This window comes from Hyperolius riggenbachi, chromosome 3, assembly GCF_040937935.1.
Source record: "Hyperolius riggenbachi isolate aHypRig1 chromosome 3, aHypRig1.pri, whole genome shotgun sequence".
Lineage (NCBI taxonomy): Eukaryota > Metazoa > Chordata > Amphibia > Anura > Hyperoliidae > Hyperolius > Hyperolius riggenbachi.
In genome coordinates this window covers 259,127,725-259,143,310 of record NC_090648.1, presented here as the reverse complement: position 1 = coordinate 259,143,310, position 15,586 = coordinate 259,127,725, and the positions used below count along the sequence as shown (strand labels likewise).

Genomic DNA, 15,586 nt, shown 5'->3' with positions numbered 1-15,586 from the left:
ATACTGCCTTATTCCATCCTATTTCTTTGCTTCCATTAGACAACTTTGCAGCGTAGTATTACAACTACCACACTGTGATTTTACATTTTATTATGAATTACCTTTATTCCATCAGTCAGCAGTAGCGTTTCTCTATGCAATAGTAATGTATCTCTCGAAGGGTGGCCATACATGGTACAATTTTTCATTTTTTTTTCATTAGATAATTTAGTTCGATTATCCCATTAGATCGAATATAAAGATTTTTCCAGCACGTCCGATCTGATTCTTCTAGAAAAAACGGGATAATCGTTCGAATTTCTTCAGTGCAATGGTGAGACGTCGCTCCTCCCAGGAACAGGAACAGACAGCACTTCCCCTATAAAAAAGTCACATGGTTAGTCCACCCTCGGTGCTGTTTGTTCCTGCGTCCAGGCAGGTCGGCATCTCCCCCTCTGGGTGAAGCCTGTGTGCTGGGCTGCAGGTGGATCCTTCTGGGTGGCTGAGACTGTGGTACTGAGGCAGTCTGGCCATGCGCCCCAGGCTGGATCTTTACTGGGGTTTGCCTACCTTTCTCTCCCGCTGCCAGGGAGAGCAAGTGTGGAAGGCGTGGGTTCCCCTTGGCGGCCTTGCGGCAGAGGAGCAGGACGGAGGTAAGCCAGCGGCCATGTGCAGCGTGGAGCGCATTGCGGCCATTAGGACGCTTGGCCGCGTCCGGATGCGTAATTTCCGGCGGGTATGCCGAATGTAGCAAATTGTAGAGCTGGTTCATTACTCCTTCTGAACCTCCGGTCCGCCCCTCATCCAATTGCGGCAGGCCGGATATGTTTTAAAAGGGAGGCTGCGCAGGCCTGTTTGCACTGTTGCTCAGAGGGAGTTTGGTCCTGCGCTGGACATGAAAGTTTGGAGACATGTCAGACGCTGAGAGGATTGAGAGCAACCAGGCCGCCCAGAAGGTGAGATAATGGCTTCTCTTTCTGGGCTAAAGGTGCTAAAGCTGTACAGAGTTAAATGCCTTGTTGGTTTTGTTTGTTGCAGGCCAAAACTGAGGCCGCTGCTAAATCTGCTGAGGCTGCTGCTGCAGATAAGCATAGGCTCCCTCCTAATTATAAGAGATGCCCATTGTGCAATGTTAAAGGGGAACTGACCTTAAAATTTTATGCTGTAAAAATATCTGATGTGTTGCATAATACTGCTTTAATAAATAAAATATATGTTTGCTGTAATACATCTTTTAGTTGTCCTAATTTCTGTTATTGCATTCTAGTGCAGTGTGTGCAGCCATATGTTGGTTGGCAAGTTTACAGTGCCATTCAGCTGATTTCTACTTCCTCCAGCCCCTCCTTCCTCAAGCAGGTCCTTTATCTAATCAGTATGCAAATAGCCTGTGATAGTGTACAGTTACAGTGATGTCATCTGGCTGCGCCTGTTTATGGATGGATGTCTGTGTTTTCCAGCCTGTCATTTTTCTTCTCTGTATTTTGTCTATCCTCTGGTTATTCCTCTACTGTCAGTATACCGCACTGGGCACATTTTACACTAGGGGAGGAGGGGTCATCCACGGGGGTTCCGTCATGTTTGTTATCACAATATCCCACTACATTTCTGCTGTGCACCAGATTGAGCTTGTTGGCCCTACATCTTCCAGCATATCTGATCGATACAAGCTACACAAAATTGGTTGCATCGTCAATTGGACATGCTCTTGGTGGCACCAATCTTTATTTGATTATAATAGTGGAATCAGATGGTCGATTGACTGCCAAATTTCCAGATGTTTGGCCAGCTTTACATAATGCACATATCTAAATCAGTTATGAAATGCAAGTTATCTCCCACACACGAGACCTAGCAACTTACAATGAATAAAAAAATTCACTAACGACCACCACAAATTACAACAAAATACAACTCCATAAGATTTGTAAGCCAGGATTTATAAGTCAAGATTTGGGGCAGCACGGCGGTGTAGTAGTTAGCGCTCTCGTCTTGCAACACTGGGTCCCCGGTTCAAATCCCAGCCAGGGCTCTATCTGCATGGAGTTTGTATGTTCTCGTGTCTGTGGGTTTCCTCTGGGCACTTCGATTTCCTCCCACATCCCAAAACCATATATATGCGCTACACAATACACACAGACATATGACTATGGTAGGGATTAGATTGGAGGATCGGTTTGAGACAGTGCAGTCACAGGACGTCTGCAGGGGGCTGGGGGAAGCCCCAGGTAAGTGAAACTTTTTTTCTATCCTGGTACCAGGGAAGGTCTTTTACACCACCCTATAAAAAGTCCACTTGCAGCCTAAACCAGACACCCCCCTCCTCCCATAAAGCCTACCTCTTATATGGACCCCTCTCACCCCCCCCCCCCCCCCCCCCACCCTAACGGCACTTCTGCCAATCAGCCCCAGCCTGGGCAATACCCTCCCCCATTCCCGGAAAGCATGTCTTTATACAAAAAAAACACACAAGCACATACTCTGAGGCCCAGTGCACACTAAAACCGCTAGCAGATCCACAAAATGCAATCCGCCGGCCGCATCCGCCTGGCTAATGTATTTCAATGGGCTGGTGCACACCGGCGGTTTGAGTTTCTTAGCAAAACGCAAATGTGCAGCAGGAGGCACGTTTGCGGTTTGCTAAAAACCTCAAACCGCCAGTGTGCACCATCCCATAGAAATACATTACCTAAGCGGCTTTACAGGCGGATGCGGCCGGCGGATCGCATCAAGATCCGCTCGGTGTGCACTGGGCCTTACACACACACACTCTGGCGCACACATAATGGACACACAGAGACACACACACTCTGGCACTCACGTTGTGGACACTCAGACACACACATTCTGGTACATACATACACACACACTGTACACATACAGACACACAAACCCTGGCGCACATATACACACACTGTGGACAGACACACACAGACACAAACTCACATTGTGGACACACACAAACTGCACACAGCACACACACACAAACACACACACTTTCTCTTTGACACACACATTCACACACTATGGACGCACACAGACACATGCTGTGCACACAGACACAAACACACATTGTGGACACACACAAACTGTACACAGCGCACACGCACACGCACACACACACACACACACACTTTCTCTTTGACACACATTCACACATTGTGGACGCACACAGACATGCTGTGCACACAGACACAAACACACATTGTGGACACACACAAACTGTACACAGCACACACACACACACACACACACTCTTTCTCTTTGACACACACATACACACACTCATATACATGCTGTGCACACAAACACACATTGTGGACACACACACTGGCACACACATACAAAAACTGTACACACACTTTCTCTCTGGCACACACACTGTGGGCACATACACATAAAGTGTACACAATGCCTTGTCTCTCTGGCACATACACAGACACTCACACACAAAATGTCAAAGACACACACACTCTGTCAACCCCCTCTCCCCTCCTCCCTAGCTAGCTCTGGACACAATCAGGCAGAAAAAAAAAACACTTTACCACCGACAGCCTCAGCCTTTGAACTTTCCTGGAGGGGGGAGAGAGCATCACACACTATCGGAACTGGCTGGAGCTGCGGTATCCTGGCTGTTCCCTCTGCCTTGTCTGTTCTCTCCAGCCCAGGGAGAAAACAGCATAAGCTGCTCAGCTTGAGTGAACCCATTTTTACTCCCGACCGACAAGGAGACGAGTGTACACCGCCCCTCCCCCTCCAGTCATGGGGAATGATGACTGGAAACATAAACAAATGCAGTGCTGTTGTGTGACCATGATTTAGGGTAGGGGGCAGATCGGCCAAGCAGCAGAGCTGTCATGTTGAGCAGAGACAGTTGGGGTGAAGCAGCCACCAGCGCTTGTAAATGACGTGACATCACGTGATGCTTCAAGGAGGAAGCATCACGAGATATCAGAAGACTGCAGCCACAGAGCGAGATCCGGCCAGCAAAAGAGCAGGCTGTGCATGATGGGGCTATGCCGCGGCAACAGAAGCTTGGGGGGCGTGGCTACAGGTTCTGTATAATCATAACTTCTTTTCTAATACGTTTTTTTAAAAAAGATTAAAAAAATACCCATATTTATTTGTATATTTACCTAAGAAATAAAGTGAAAAGTTAAGGTCAGTTCCTCTTTAAGCTAATGTTGCCCTATGCAAAGACTCTGTCAGTTGTGCATAGAGAGGGTTATGAGGGAGGAGCCGGGTCACTCTGTTCAGAATACATTGAGATCCTTTAGAGAGGAGATTAATGCTTCATTGGAATCAATTAAGTCTTCATTATTGAATGCTAATCCATCTACTTCTCAGGTTGCTGTATCTGGAGTATCTGTGACTGAGGTTGATGTTAGTCAGGCTAAGTTTGCAGCTAGTTCTGAGGATTCAGACATTAGAGAAATAAAATCTGAGTCTGTTCCAAAGTTTAAATTCCGTATTGAGGATACGGAGGCGTTGATTGCTGCCATTAATTACTCTTTTGGAGTTGAGTAACCATGTGGTAGCTAATTTGTCTATTCATGATCAATTATACAAAGCTAAGGATCCACTGGATAAAAAAGTGGATGCTTATTTGAAGAGGTCTTTGGAGGCTAGTGTGGCTATGTTTAGGCTGGCTGTTGCCTCTACATGTGTGGTCAGAGCTTTGGAGCTGTGGATTAATCAGCTCAGAGCTAATATACTGGCACCTGTTGAGCATTTGTTGAATTCTATTGCGATTCTCATTAAATCTGCTGCATATTTAGCTGATTCCTCGGCTGAGGCAATTAGGTTTACACCCACTGCTGAAATTAATGATCAGCTTTGGAAAGTACATCGAACAAAAAGAAAATATTTTTTCTAAAAAGAAAAAAGCTGTTGCAACTAAAGTCTTTTTGTGTGATCAAAGGGATGCCTCTAAAGATCAGAGAAAAGGCAGAAAGTGGACTTCTGACAAGTCCGGGAAAAGGGGCTTTAAATATAAAGCTCCGAAAACCCAGTCAAAATCCCAATGACTCGTGTAAGGCGGTGGGGGGAGGCTAAGATGCTTCTCTCTCAGGTGGGCAAAAGGGGCAAAAAGCCCGTTTATTTGCTGAACAATAAAGTTTGGTTACCAAATAGTTTGCGCTCCATCCATCGTCAAGATTTGTAGTCTCAAAGGCCCCAGGAGATCCCACTCTGTTTCCAGAAATTTTGAGTATATTGCAAAACATGCTAAAACAGAATGTATTTCATCCTGTGCCGGATCAAACAATCCGAAACAGTCTGTATGCATGTTGGATCATTAGGGCTCTGTACAAATTAACAAGCTGACACATCATTGCATTCCAGCGGTGTGTAACTGCTAAGGGTAACAATGGGTAATTTGCATATATTCAGCAGTGATGCCCTGGGAGACATCTCAAGCTCACTCCAACCTGAATTATTGCAAATTCTTTCTGTTTTAAGAAAGCAAACTTTTTTGCTTTTCTTAGCATTTTAGTAAGAGGGCTTTTAGGACCATTGTAGCCTCTTACACACTCTGAGTTCTGGGTCACCATGAGCTCGCTGGTTAGTCTGTATCCTGTGCCAGTAAAGGAACAAAAGCAAAGCTTCTGTTTTTACTATTTTTGTAGTAAAAAGTCGTCGGGCAAGTTCCGCCTGATTCTGAACCTAAAAAGACTTAACCTGTTATGAGACAGAAAAAGTTCGGATGGAATCCATTTTTTCAGTAAGGGAGCTACTGGTTCCAGGGGCCTTTAGGGCATCTCTCGATCTAAGAGATGCATATTGACATTCACCAAAAATTCCTAAAATTTGCAGTTGGAGTAAATAGGAGGGTAGAACACTACCAGTTTGTTTGCCTTTCGTTTGGGATCACTTCTGCCCCAAGAGTGTTCACAAAGATGCTGGGAGAAGCATTGATTCCGTTAAGAGAGCAGTCGATTTTAATCATTCCATGTTTAGACGACTTGCTTATTCTCGGAAGTTCAGCAGATCAACTGACAAACCATTTAAATCTGGTATCGGAACATCTCCGATCCCTAGGTTGGATTATCAACCTAGAGAAGTACTCTTTGATTCCAAGTCAGAAAACGCCTTTTCTAGGCATGCTAGTGCATTCATTAAAACAGAGGATTTTCTTTCCTCCCGAAAATATCCTAAAGATAAATTTGGCAGTGAAATCATTACAGAGGAAAGACAAGGTTTCCCTAAGGATGATTTAGTCTGTGCTGGGATTGATGTCATCCACAATGGTGGCAGTACCCTGGGCACTGGCGCACATCAGGAAGTTGCAGAGTTTCCTTCTAGGAAATTGGGACGGTCGTCCATAAACATAAGATTTCAAAGTCACAATTCCTCAAACTGTGGTGTTGTCTCTGCAGTGGTGGTTGGAGGAATCCAACCTTGTGAAAGGAAGGCTTTGGAAGGAGCCTGTAGACAAGGTAATTACTACGGATGCAAGCGCTTGGGGCTGGAGAACTCGTATAGCTCACAGAGCCTTTCAAGGGAAGTGGACAGAACTGGAGTCTGAGGTCATCCAACTGGAGGGAATTAAGTAAAGCGGGCCTTATTTCAGGCGCGATCGACACTGTCACAGTCCAATGTTCTGATCCACTCTGACAATGTTACAGCAGTAGCGTTTTGTCAGCAAACAGGGAGGCACGAGATCCCTGTTGTTGCAAGAAGAAGTGGAGGTGATCTTGTCCTGGCCAGGAAAGAATGTGTTATCCTTGAGAGCTGTTCGTCTCGAGGGAAAACTCAATATAGAGGCAGACAAACTGAGCAGAAGCAGGATTCTGTCATCAGAGTGGTCTCTAAACAGAGAGAGGTGTTCCCAGACATCACAAAACGATGGGGAACACAGTCAATCGATCTGTTCACAACAGAAGACCATGGCCAGATTCAGAGTTTCTTCTCCCTCAATCCAAAAAAGCATATATCTGGGGGTGACTGCATTCATTCAGGAGTGGAACTTTCCACTTCGGTATGCATTTCCTCCTCTCAATTTGATTCCGGCAGTTATCAGCAAGAGGTTGTCAAAATCGGATGATTTTGATTGCACCTTAGGGGACCCTTGGAGACCTCCTTGCAGGCCAGATCTGCTGCTGCAAGGGAACCTGTGGCATCCACATCCAGGCAGATTGAATCTGTCAGTCTGGATCCTTACTCAAAAATTGGGAGTATCTGACAAGGCAGCCTCTACATTGATTGGTATCCGTAAAGCAGTTACTAGGAAGATTTACTTGAAATACTGGTAGGTAGAAAAAAACAAAGTCTTGTAAAAGTAATACCTTTTAATGGCTAACTGATAAAGTTAAATAATGCAAGCTTTCTGGGATCTAGTCCCCTTCTTCAGGCATATTTCTAGATGTTAGCTGTAGTAAAACACTGATGCAGGGAAGCTAGATCCCAGAAAGCTTGCATTATTTAACTTTATCAGTTAGCCATTAAAAGGTATTACTTTTACAAGACTTTGTTTTTTTCTACCTACATATATTGTTTGGCTAACACGGTACAGAAACATTTTTACTACTTGAAATACTGGAAAACTTTCCATCTTCGGCTGTCCGGCTTTAAGTTTGATAGCCTGTCAGTTCCAGCAGTCCTGGATTTTCTTCAGGAGGGTTGGGATAAAAATGTTTCTGTAAGTACGCTTAAAGTGCAGATTGCTGCTTTATCTGCTTTTTCAGTTATCCCCTTGTCTTCCTCTCCTTTTGATAGTGAGGTTTCTGAAGGCTTTTTCTAGGAAACTGCCAGTTTATAAACCATACGTTTCTCCTTGGGATTATCAGGGGTTTTAAAGGAACTGTCCAAAGGTTCCTTAGAGCCTCTTAAGGACAGTTCTTTTAGATATCTTACATTAAAAACAGTTTTTTTTAGTAGTCATCACTACAGCCAGAAGGGTCAGTGAGCTACAAGCTTTGTCTATAAAAAGTCCTTACTTTCAGGATACATTAGGGTTACAGACATATCCAGAGTTTTGTCCGAAGGTTATGTCTAGGTTTCACAGGTCGCATGATATTATTTTGCCTATTTTCTGTGTGAATCCAAAATGTGGAAAAGAGAGGATTTTTCACTCATTAGATGTTAGAAGATGTGTTCTGGAATATTTGAACAGAACTGCAGATGTCAGGAATACAGATTCTTTGTTTTATTTTCAGGGAAAACTGTAGGTCAGAGAGCTTCTAAATCTACTATAGCTAATTGGACTAGGTTAGCTATTATAGAAGCTTACAGAGTTATGGAAGTGAGGCTTCTGCCTCATTTAAAGCGCATTCTACTAGAGCCAGGGCAGCTTCTTGGGCTAATAATGCAGGGGCTTCGCCTGAGCAAATATGTAAGGCAGCAACGTGGTCAAGCTTTTCTACATTCATCCGTCCTTACCGAATTGATGCAATGTCTGCACACGACCAAGCGTTTGGTAGAAAGGTTCTCCAAGCAGTGGTCCCACCCTGAGGTTGTATTACTTGTTAATCGTCTCACCATTGCCCTGAAGGATTGTGGGGAAAAAGAAGAGTTAGTACCTGCTAACCATGTTTTCAACAATCCTTCAGGGCAACGATCCCACCCGGGTGTTAATTGTCTGTGTCTGATAGTTGCACGGTTATCGGTTAGTGGAATGTTCACCTGTCGGGTACTTGGCTAAACGCACTGAGGGTGGACTAACCATGTGACTTTTTTATAGGGGAAGTGCTTCCTGTTCCTGGGAGGAGCGACGTCTCACCATTGCCCTGAAGGATTGTTGAAAACATCGTTAGCAGGTACTAACTCTGCTTTTCCAGCACGTCCGATCTGATTCTTCTAGAAAAAACGGTATAATTGTTCGAATTTCTTAATCGAAAAAAAAAAATTTCAGCTTTCATTCAATTCCATCATTTAGATCAAATAAACGGGATAATCGAACGTTTCTATTGTACCATGTATGGCCACCATTAGTTTGACTACATTTGTAGGATTAATACTTTTCCTTAATTTACTTTTTTCCAGGGTGTGTATGGACCTAAAGCATATATAGCAACACAGGGACCACTAGCAAATACTGTTGTAGACTTCTGGAGAATGATCTGGGAGTACAATGTTGGGGTAAGTAATCTGCTTGTGCTGGTATTGCTTTAGTTTCCCAGGAGTGGTGCTAATAAGATAACTGTTTGATCTGTGCAACTACTTAGATGTTTGTATACTACAGCAGAAACTGTAAAATATAGTTGCTCCCTCTTCCTCGTCAATGCTTTACATTTTTGTAACCCTGAAAAAATACTGTATGTATTCTAGCATTGCTACATAGCTTAAAGAGAATCTGTATTGTTAAAATCACACAAAAGTAAACAAACCAGTGTGTTAGGGGACATCTCCTATTACCCTCTGTCACAATTTCGCCGCTCCCGCCGCATTAAAAGTGGTTAAAAACAGTTTTAAAAAGTTTGTTTATAAACAAACAAAATGGCCACCAAAACAGGAAGTAGGTTGATGTACAGTATGTCCACACATAGAAAATACATCCATACACAAGCAGGCTGTATACAGACTTCCTTTTGAATCTCAAGAGATCATTTGTGTGTTTCTTTCCCCCTGCATCTCTCATGCACTGAAGTTTCAGGCTGCTCTTTTCTTCCTGCAAACAGCTTTGCCCTTGTCTGTAATTCTTCAGTATGTGAAAGCCCAGCCAGCTCAGAGGACGATTTATCCAGCTTGTAAAAGATAAGAGAGAAGCTGCTCTAATCCTAAATAACACACAGGCAGTGTGCATAGAGGGGCCTGGAAGGGGGAGTTCATAGCAGAACCACAACACTGAAGAACTTGGCAGCCTTCCAGACACAGGCTGACAAGTCTGACAAGAGAGAGATAAGTTGATTTATTACAGAGACTGTGATAGTAGAACGTGCTGCAGTAAGCTAGAACACATTAGAATAGCTTTTGGAACTTGTAGGATGATAAAAAACAGGATGCAATTTTTGTTACGGAGTCTCTTTAATGAAAACCTGAGGTGGAAGGTCTTACCGGGAAGAGGAGAGCCTCTGGTTCCTCCAGAGGCTTCCCGTGTTCTCCTCTCCCCCACTGCCCCTCCATAAGACCCTCTGGAAGTTTGGGCTGCTCTCCTTTATGCTTGAGCATAAAGATGCGTCTCCACACAGGTGCAGTATAGTTGTGCTTGAACATGGCGGAAAGCACAGCCATGTGAGCAGATCTTAAATCGTACCTGAATGAACATATGGCCTGATTAAATGTGCGTATCGATGTTACAGGCTGACGAGCATTATTGAAACTGCACAAAAGCACAGAAGTGTGCCCCGGCTCTAAGAAACCAAGAAAATAGGAGAGAAGAAGATGGTTTCTGTACAGGGTACTATGTACCAACACCTAAATATCTGTGCAGAGCTTACCCATTCCTCCCTTCCTTTCCCTTTCTTGCTTCATTATTAATTGCAGCCTTTCTTTAAACATTCTGGAGATCCACTTTACAGAAAATGTATTGTCGGAGAAACAAAGGGCTCCATTGCTTACCTCCTCAGGCTACTTGCACAATATTTATGTTGCATACCTGGAAAAATAGTGTAACAATGCAACTTGTAAAGTTGTTTTATAGCATTCCGCAGTGATACAACCTGTATAGTACAGCATTTTGCCCATAGAGGTTATGCTTACCCCGTGCGTTGTACGGTAATGTACTGCATACTTTAAGTTATTTCATTGGAAATCATAGCACCCATATAGTGCCAGTATGAAATACCCATTGAGATATATATGCATTAAGTTGTGATGCAATTATACTGTCTGTCTGTTTGCTTAGCGTCACAACGGATGTAATATGAAAGGAACGTCAAAGAAATGACTGGTTTTACAGCGAATATGTAGATCCTCTGGCTAGAATATTATTTTGTAAGTCACTCTCATTGAAGTAGTTTGATGACAGGTTTTTGATTTCTCAATCATCTTTCAATTGAATGATTCTACGTATTAGGCCTAGTTTTCAAGGGTATCTGACAGTGGTGGACTCATCACCTGTCAGTTGCTTCAGTGTAGCACCCTTTATATTTTCTCTTGTCACAGTAGCACTTTAATTGTACACTTCGCGCTCTCTCTGCTTTTGTGGTATGATTTTGGTTATGTGTTTCTTACAACTGAAAGAGGTGTAGCCAAGAAATTGCCCATTTGATGTGTATTTTGTGGCATTAGTAATATTTCAGTAAATATACACAAGTAGACCGAACATATATTCATTGAGAATGGAATTGTGAAATGTATTGTAAGTGGAAATTAACAGATTTGTTTTTTATTTTTGGTGGTAAATTAAACCTTGTATAAATTGTTTAGAAAGAATTCCTTTTATTGATGAGTTTTTCTTCTTCTACCCTGCAGATAATAGTAATGGCTTGTCGAGAATTTGAAATGGGACGGGTATGTATCATGTAACACCAGCATGAGGTAGACTGTATTATTTGCACATCCCATTGGGATTTAGTTGTACACAATTTCCCATTAAATGCATTTTGAACATCAAGTTTGTATGTACAATATATAGGCAGTGTACAGTAAAAATTGCACAGGTTTTTGACTAGTCCATCTCCTCATGGTGAGATTTTAGGGTTTTTTATTTTCAAAACATTCACTGAACAGCAGTTGCTCATTTAAAGTGCCAAAATAGTGTGCAATGGAGCACGGAGACCACTAGCAAATCTATAATACTGTACCAAGTCATGTACATGGTTAAACAGTAAAGGATTCTTACAAAACTGTGCAGTTTAATGTAAATGAGATTGCTTTGTATTGTCTTTGTTTTTTTATTTCTTTAAAGGGGAACTGAAGTGAGAGGTGTACGGAGGCTGCCATATTTATTTCCTTTTAAGCAATACCAGTTGCCTGGCAGCCCTGCTGGTCTATTTCTCTGCAGTAGTATCTGAATAACACCAGAAACAAGCATACAGCTAGTCTTGTCAGATCTGACTTTAAAGTCTGAAACACCTGATCTGCTGCATGCTTGTTCAGGGGCTATGGCTAATAGTATTAGAGGCAGAGGATCAGCAGGGCTGCCAGGCAACTTGTATTGCTTAAAAGGAAATAAACATGGCAGCCCCCATATACCTCTCTCTTCAGTTCCCCTTTAATTGTGCTTAGTAGTACATCGTTAAGGAAGTACTGTATTTTTGGCCATCCTGTTTTTAATCTCACTGGATTGATATTACAAGCCCTGGTGTTGTAGAACACAAAGGTTCCCATAGTGATGCCAGCTTTTAATAGAAGCAGTAGAGAACTGCTTCAGCTAGATCTGTATACCGATATTGTTTTCTATACAAATAAAGTTGTTCACAGAATTTTGTAAACTTGTTTTTGCAGAAAAAATGTGAGAAATATTTTCCTAACTTTGGAGAACAGCCTTTAAGTTTTGGACCATTTCATATTTCTTGTGTAAGTATTTATTCGGGATATTAATGAAAACATTTTAATTACCACTTAGTTTTAATTACCAATTTAAATGAGAAATCCCCTTCCTTTCTTTCTTTCTGCATTTTACTCTTAAAATCCACTTTCTGATTTACCTGTGGTCCTGCTGTCTTACCCTTGTTAACCATAATAATGTTTTATGTGGCACATGGTAACCCTTAGTCCTGGAACCCACTAGGAGCGCTTTTGAGAGCTCTGTGAAATATCTTGCTCATGTAATGCTATGGGTGTGATCCCACTAGAGTGATGTGATTGTATAAAAATCCCCCATAGCATTGCATTAGCAAGAGCTTTTTCAAATCACTAGTGATTAGAAAAGGCTGCTAGTGGGTTTATCCCTTACAGACTTATGCTGCGTACACACTGGCGGCTACGGTCGTTTGAAACAGCTAATTAACGATCGTTCCGCCGACAATCGGGGAAAAAACTTTACCCAACGATCATTAACACGTACGACAAAAGAACGACATCGGGAAGATGGAAATATCCAACCTGACGGATCGTATCTACCGACAATCGTTACAAAACTATAGTGTGTACAGACATCGGCCGAGAACGATCGTTACAAGGGCCAATGCGCCTGTGTTGAATTCTGCCCAGCTTCCGTACTTCCTTTGTAGCGCGGCCGTAAAGATTGTTACATTGCTTATTTCAATTAAACTTTGTTTTCAAGTTAACAATCATATATTTGTATCTATTGTAACTCCATGTTGGTGTTTTTTTTTTTATTTTATATAAATATGTACGCAACATTTCCTTCTGATCGTTCGTTCTTTTCTGCGAGAACGATCGTTAAAATGTGTATGATGATCGTTGCATTCCTATCGTTGCCGTATCGTTCGTCTTTAAATTATCGTTCCGAGCGAACGATCGTTATCGCAAGTGTGTACGTAGCATTAGTGAGCTGTATTGCCTATTTCTCTGGAATGGAACATGTGTTCTGTCTGCTATAATTAGCCCTGCACTGAGTGATTCATATGTATTTTTGTCTTTATTTAGGAAGATGAACGATCCTGCAAAGATTACTTTGTTAGATTACTTGTAGTGGAGTTCCAGAATGTAAGTGTTTTCAAGAATTAAGAATCATTCTAATCAGTTCTAAGCTAAATAAGATAAAACTAGTACATCTGTCATTATGTCAAGTTTTACTTTATTTGGTTTCTTTATTTGGTCTGCAAAAGTACTTGCAGGCATGATATTTAGCCAGTCTTGCTATTTTTTCATATGTGTTTCAGAAGAGCAATCATGTAGTCTAGCGATTTTGCTTAAAGGACACAGCGGAGCAGAATTAAAAAAAAACTAGCGAGGTCAGCTTAGCCACTGGAGGGGATTGGAAGCCACTGGAGCTGCGGCGAGGGCACAGGACTGATGCCAGGGGCTGGAAGAAACCCCGGGTAATTGGATTCTTATTTTCCTTTGACCACTCCTTTAAAGGGCAGTGTTCTCCCCAGAAAATTTTTCCAGCCGGGTGACATGAAATAGTAGCTGGGTGGGTCAAGATGAGAGAATGCAGGGCCAGTGCTTCTTTGCTTAAAGCAGAGGGGGAGGTGAGCCGATGACAGCCGGGTGCTCACCAAAACTAGCTGGATGGAGCACTCAGCCAAAAGAGCCTGGGGAGAACACTGATGTGTAAAACTGTCCAGCATAAAATAAAAAATCAATTCTTTCTTTATCTGGTAAGCAAGTAATAAGGATGTTAACCAGATAGTCCAAAAGTTAAAATTACTATTACTTTTCTTGTTGATAAATGATCATTCCCCAGTTTACCTGACTCTTATTTGGTACACACAGAATTTGGTATGCACAAAGGAAGTTGCTGGGCATGCTGGGTTGTCCTGTTTTGCTTCTCTACTTTCCCCTCAGACTTAACTAATGCAGCATGATAGGTGGAAGCCTCTTTCCCTCCTGTTTTCCCTCCCACACCTCTGTTCCCCTCTAATTGGCCAATATTTCTCATGCTGAGACAATGCACTTTCTATAGTGGAGAGCAGGCAATGCATACTGTGACGCCGTCGATATGACATATCGAATGCGTCATGGAGGTACGAACGCCAGTTCTTCGCAAACCAACCAAACTGACAGTTTTTGGTTTAAATACACTTTTTTTCCCCTTCCAGCCAAAGGTCTGGAGAAATCTTTTCATGGTCAGTTAATTAGCCTCCTGTGAAAAGATTCTCTGCCAGCACAGGGACCCCCAACCAGGCAGAAAGAGGGAAATCTCACACCTCCACTGCCTAAAGGTGGCCATACACTGGTCGATGTGCCATTAGATCGACCAGCTGACAGATCCCTATCTGATCGAATCTGATCAGATAGGGATCGTATGGCTGCCTTTACTGCAAACCGATTGTGAATCGATTTCAGCCTGAAACCGATCACAATCTGTTCAGCTGCTCCTGCCGCCTGTCCCCCCCCCCCCCCCCCGTATACATTACCTGAGGCTGGCTCCCGGGCGTCTTCTCCGCACTGCACCGCACCGCTGTTCTTGCTCCATCCCGGCGCTTCCTGTGTTACTCCGTGACCAGGAAGTTCAAATAGAGCGCCCTCTATTTCAACTTCCTGGTCACCGGAGTGACACAGGAAGTATAAGCGTACACTGGGACATGCGGAAATGCGGTGCAGCGAGGAGAAGAGGACCCCGGAGCCAGCTTCAGGTAATGTATACATGCTCGGATCGGGCCCGAATCGTACGCCGCAAGCGACGCGCTCCTACCGCCGGGCGATCGAGGGTAATTTCCCGCACGGCGCGATCGACGGACCGATCCGATTTCGGGAGGGAATCGGATCGGCGGGTGCGTTTAGCGCAAGCGATTGGCAGCAGATTCGATCCCAGGATCGGATCTGCTGTCGAAACGGCCGTGAATCGAGCCAGTGTATGGCCTGCTTATCCCAGACTTGGTGGCTTCTCAGCTCCGTAAATGAAAAGAGCAGCCACAGGAGGTCCTGCTAACATCCTGCAGAAGCCACTTAGAGACTACAGCTGGCTTTCTCAGTCACTAGTAGGAAACCTATCTGTGACCTCACAAATATGAAATCCATCTTTTATCATAAAGATGACTTCCCAAATAGGCAACGGCCTTAAGAACCCGCTTATTCTGAAATTCGGAACCAACCACACGATTGGATGTTTCTGAATTCAAGGTAAGCCCTGCCAAAGCAGAGATATGCATTTTGG

At 43.3% G+C, this 15,586-nt stretch overlaps 1 protein-coding gene across 1 annotated transcript in view; it reads left to right on the top strand.

The window, feature by feature from the left end:
• Nucleotides 1-15,586, top strand: part of PTPN12 (protein tyrosine phosphatase non-receptor type 12) — a 129,835-nt gene that overhangs the window by 55,754 nt on the left and 58,495 nt on the right. Inside the window, exons 4-7 of the mRNA XM_068276210.1 lie at nucleotides 8,959-9,054; nucleotides 11,329-11,367; nucleotides 12,304-12,375; nucleotides 13,411-13,470. Coding sequence (XP_068132311.1) covers nucleotides 8,959-9,054; nucleotides 11,329-11,367; nucleotides 12,304-12,375; nucleotides 13,411-13,470 — 267 coding nt within the window. The remainder of the gene's footprint in view (nucleotides 1-8,958; nucleotides 9,055-11,328; nucleotides 11,368-12,303; nucleotides 12,376-13,410; nucleotides 13,471-15,586) is intronic.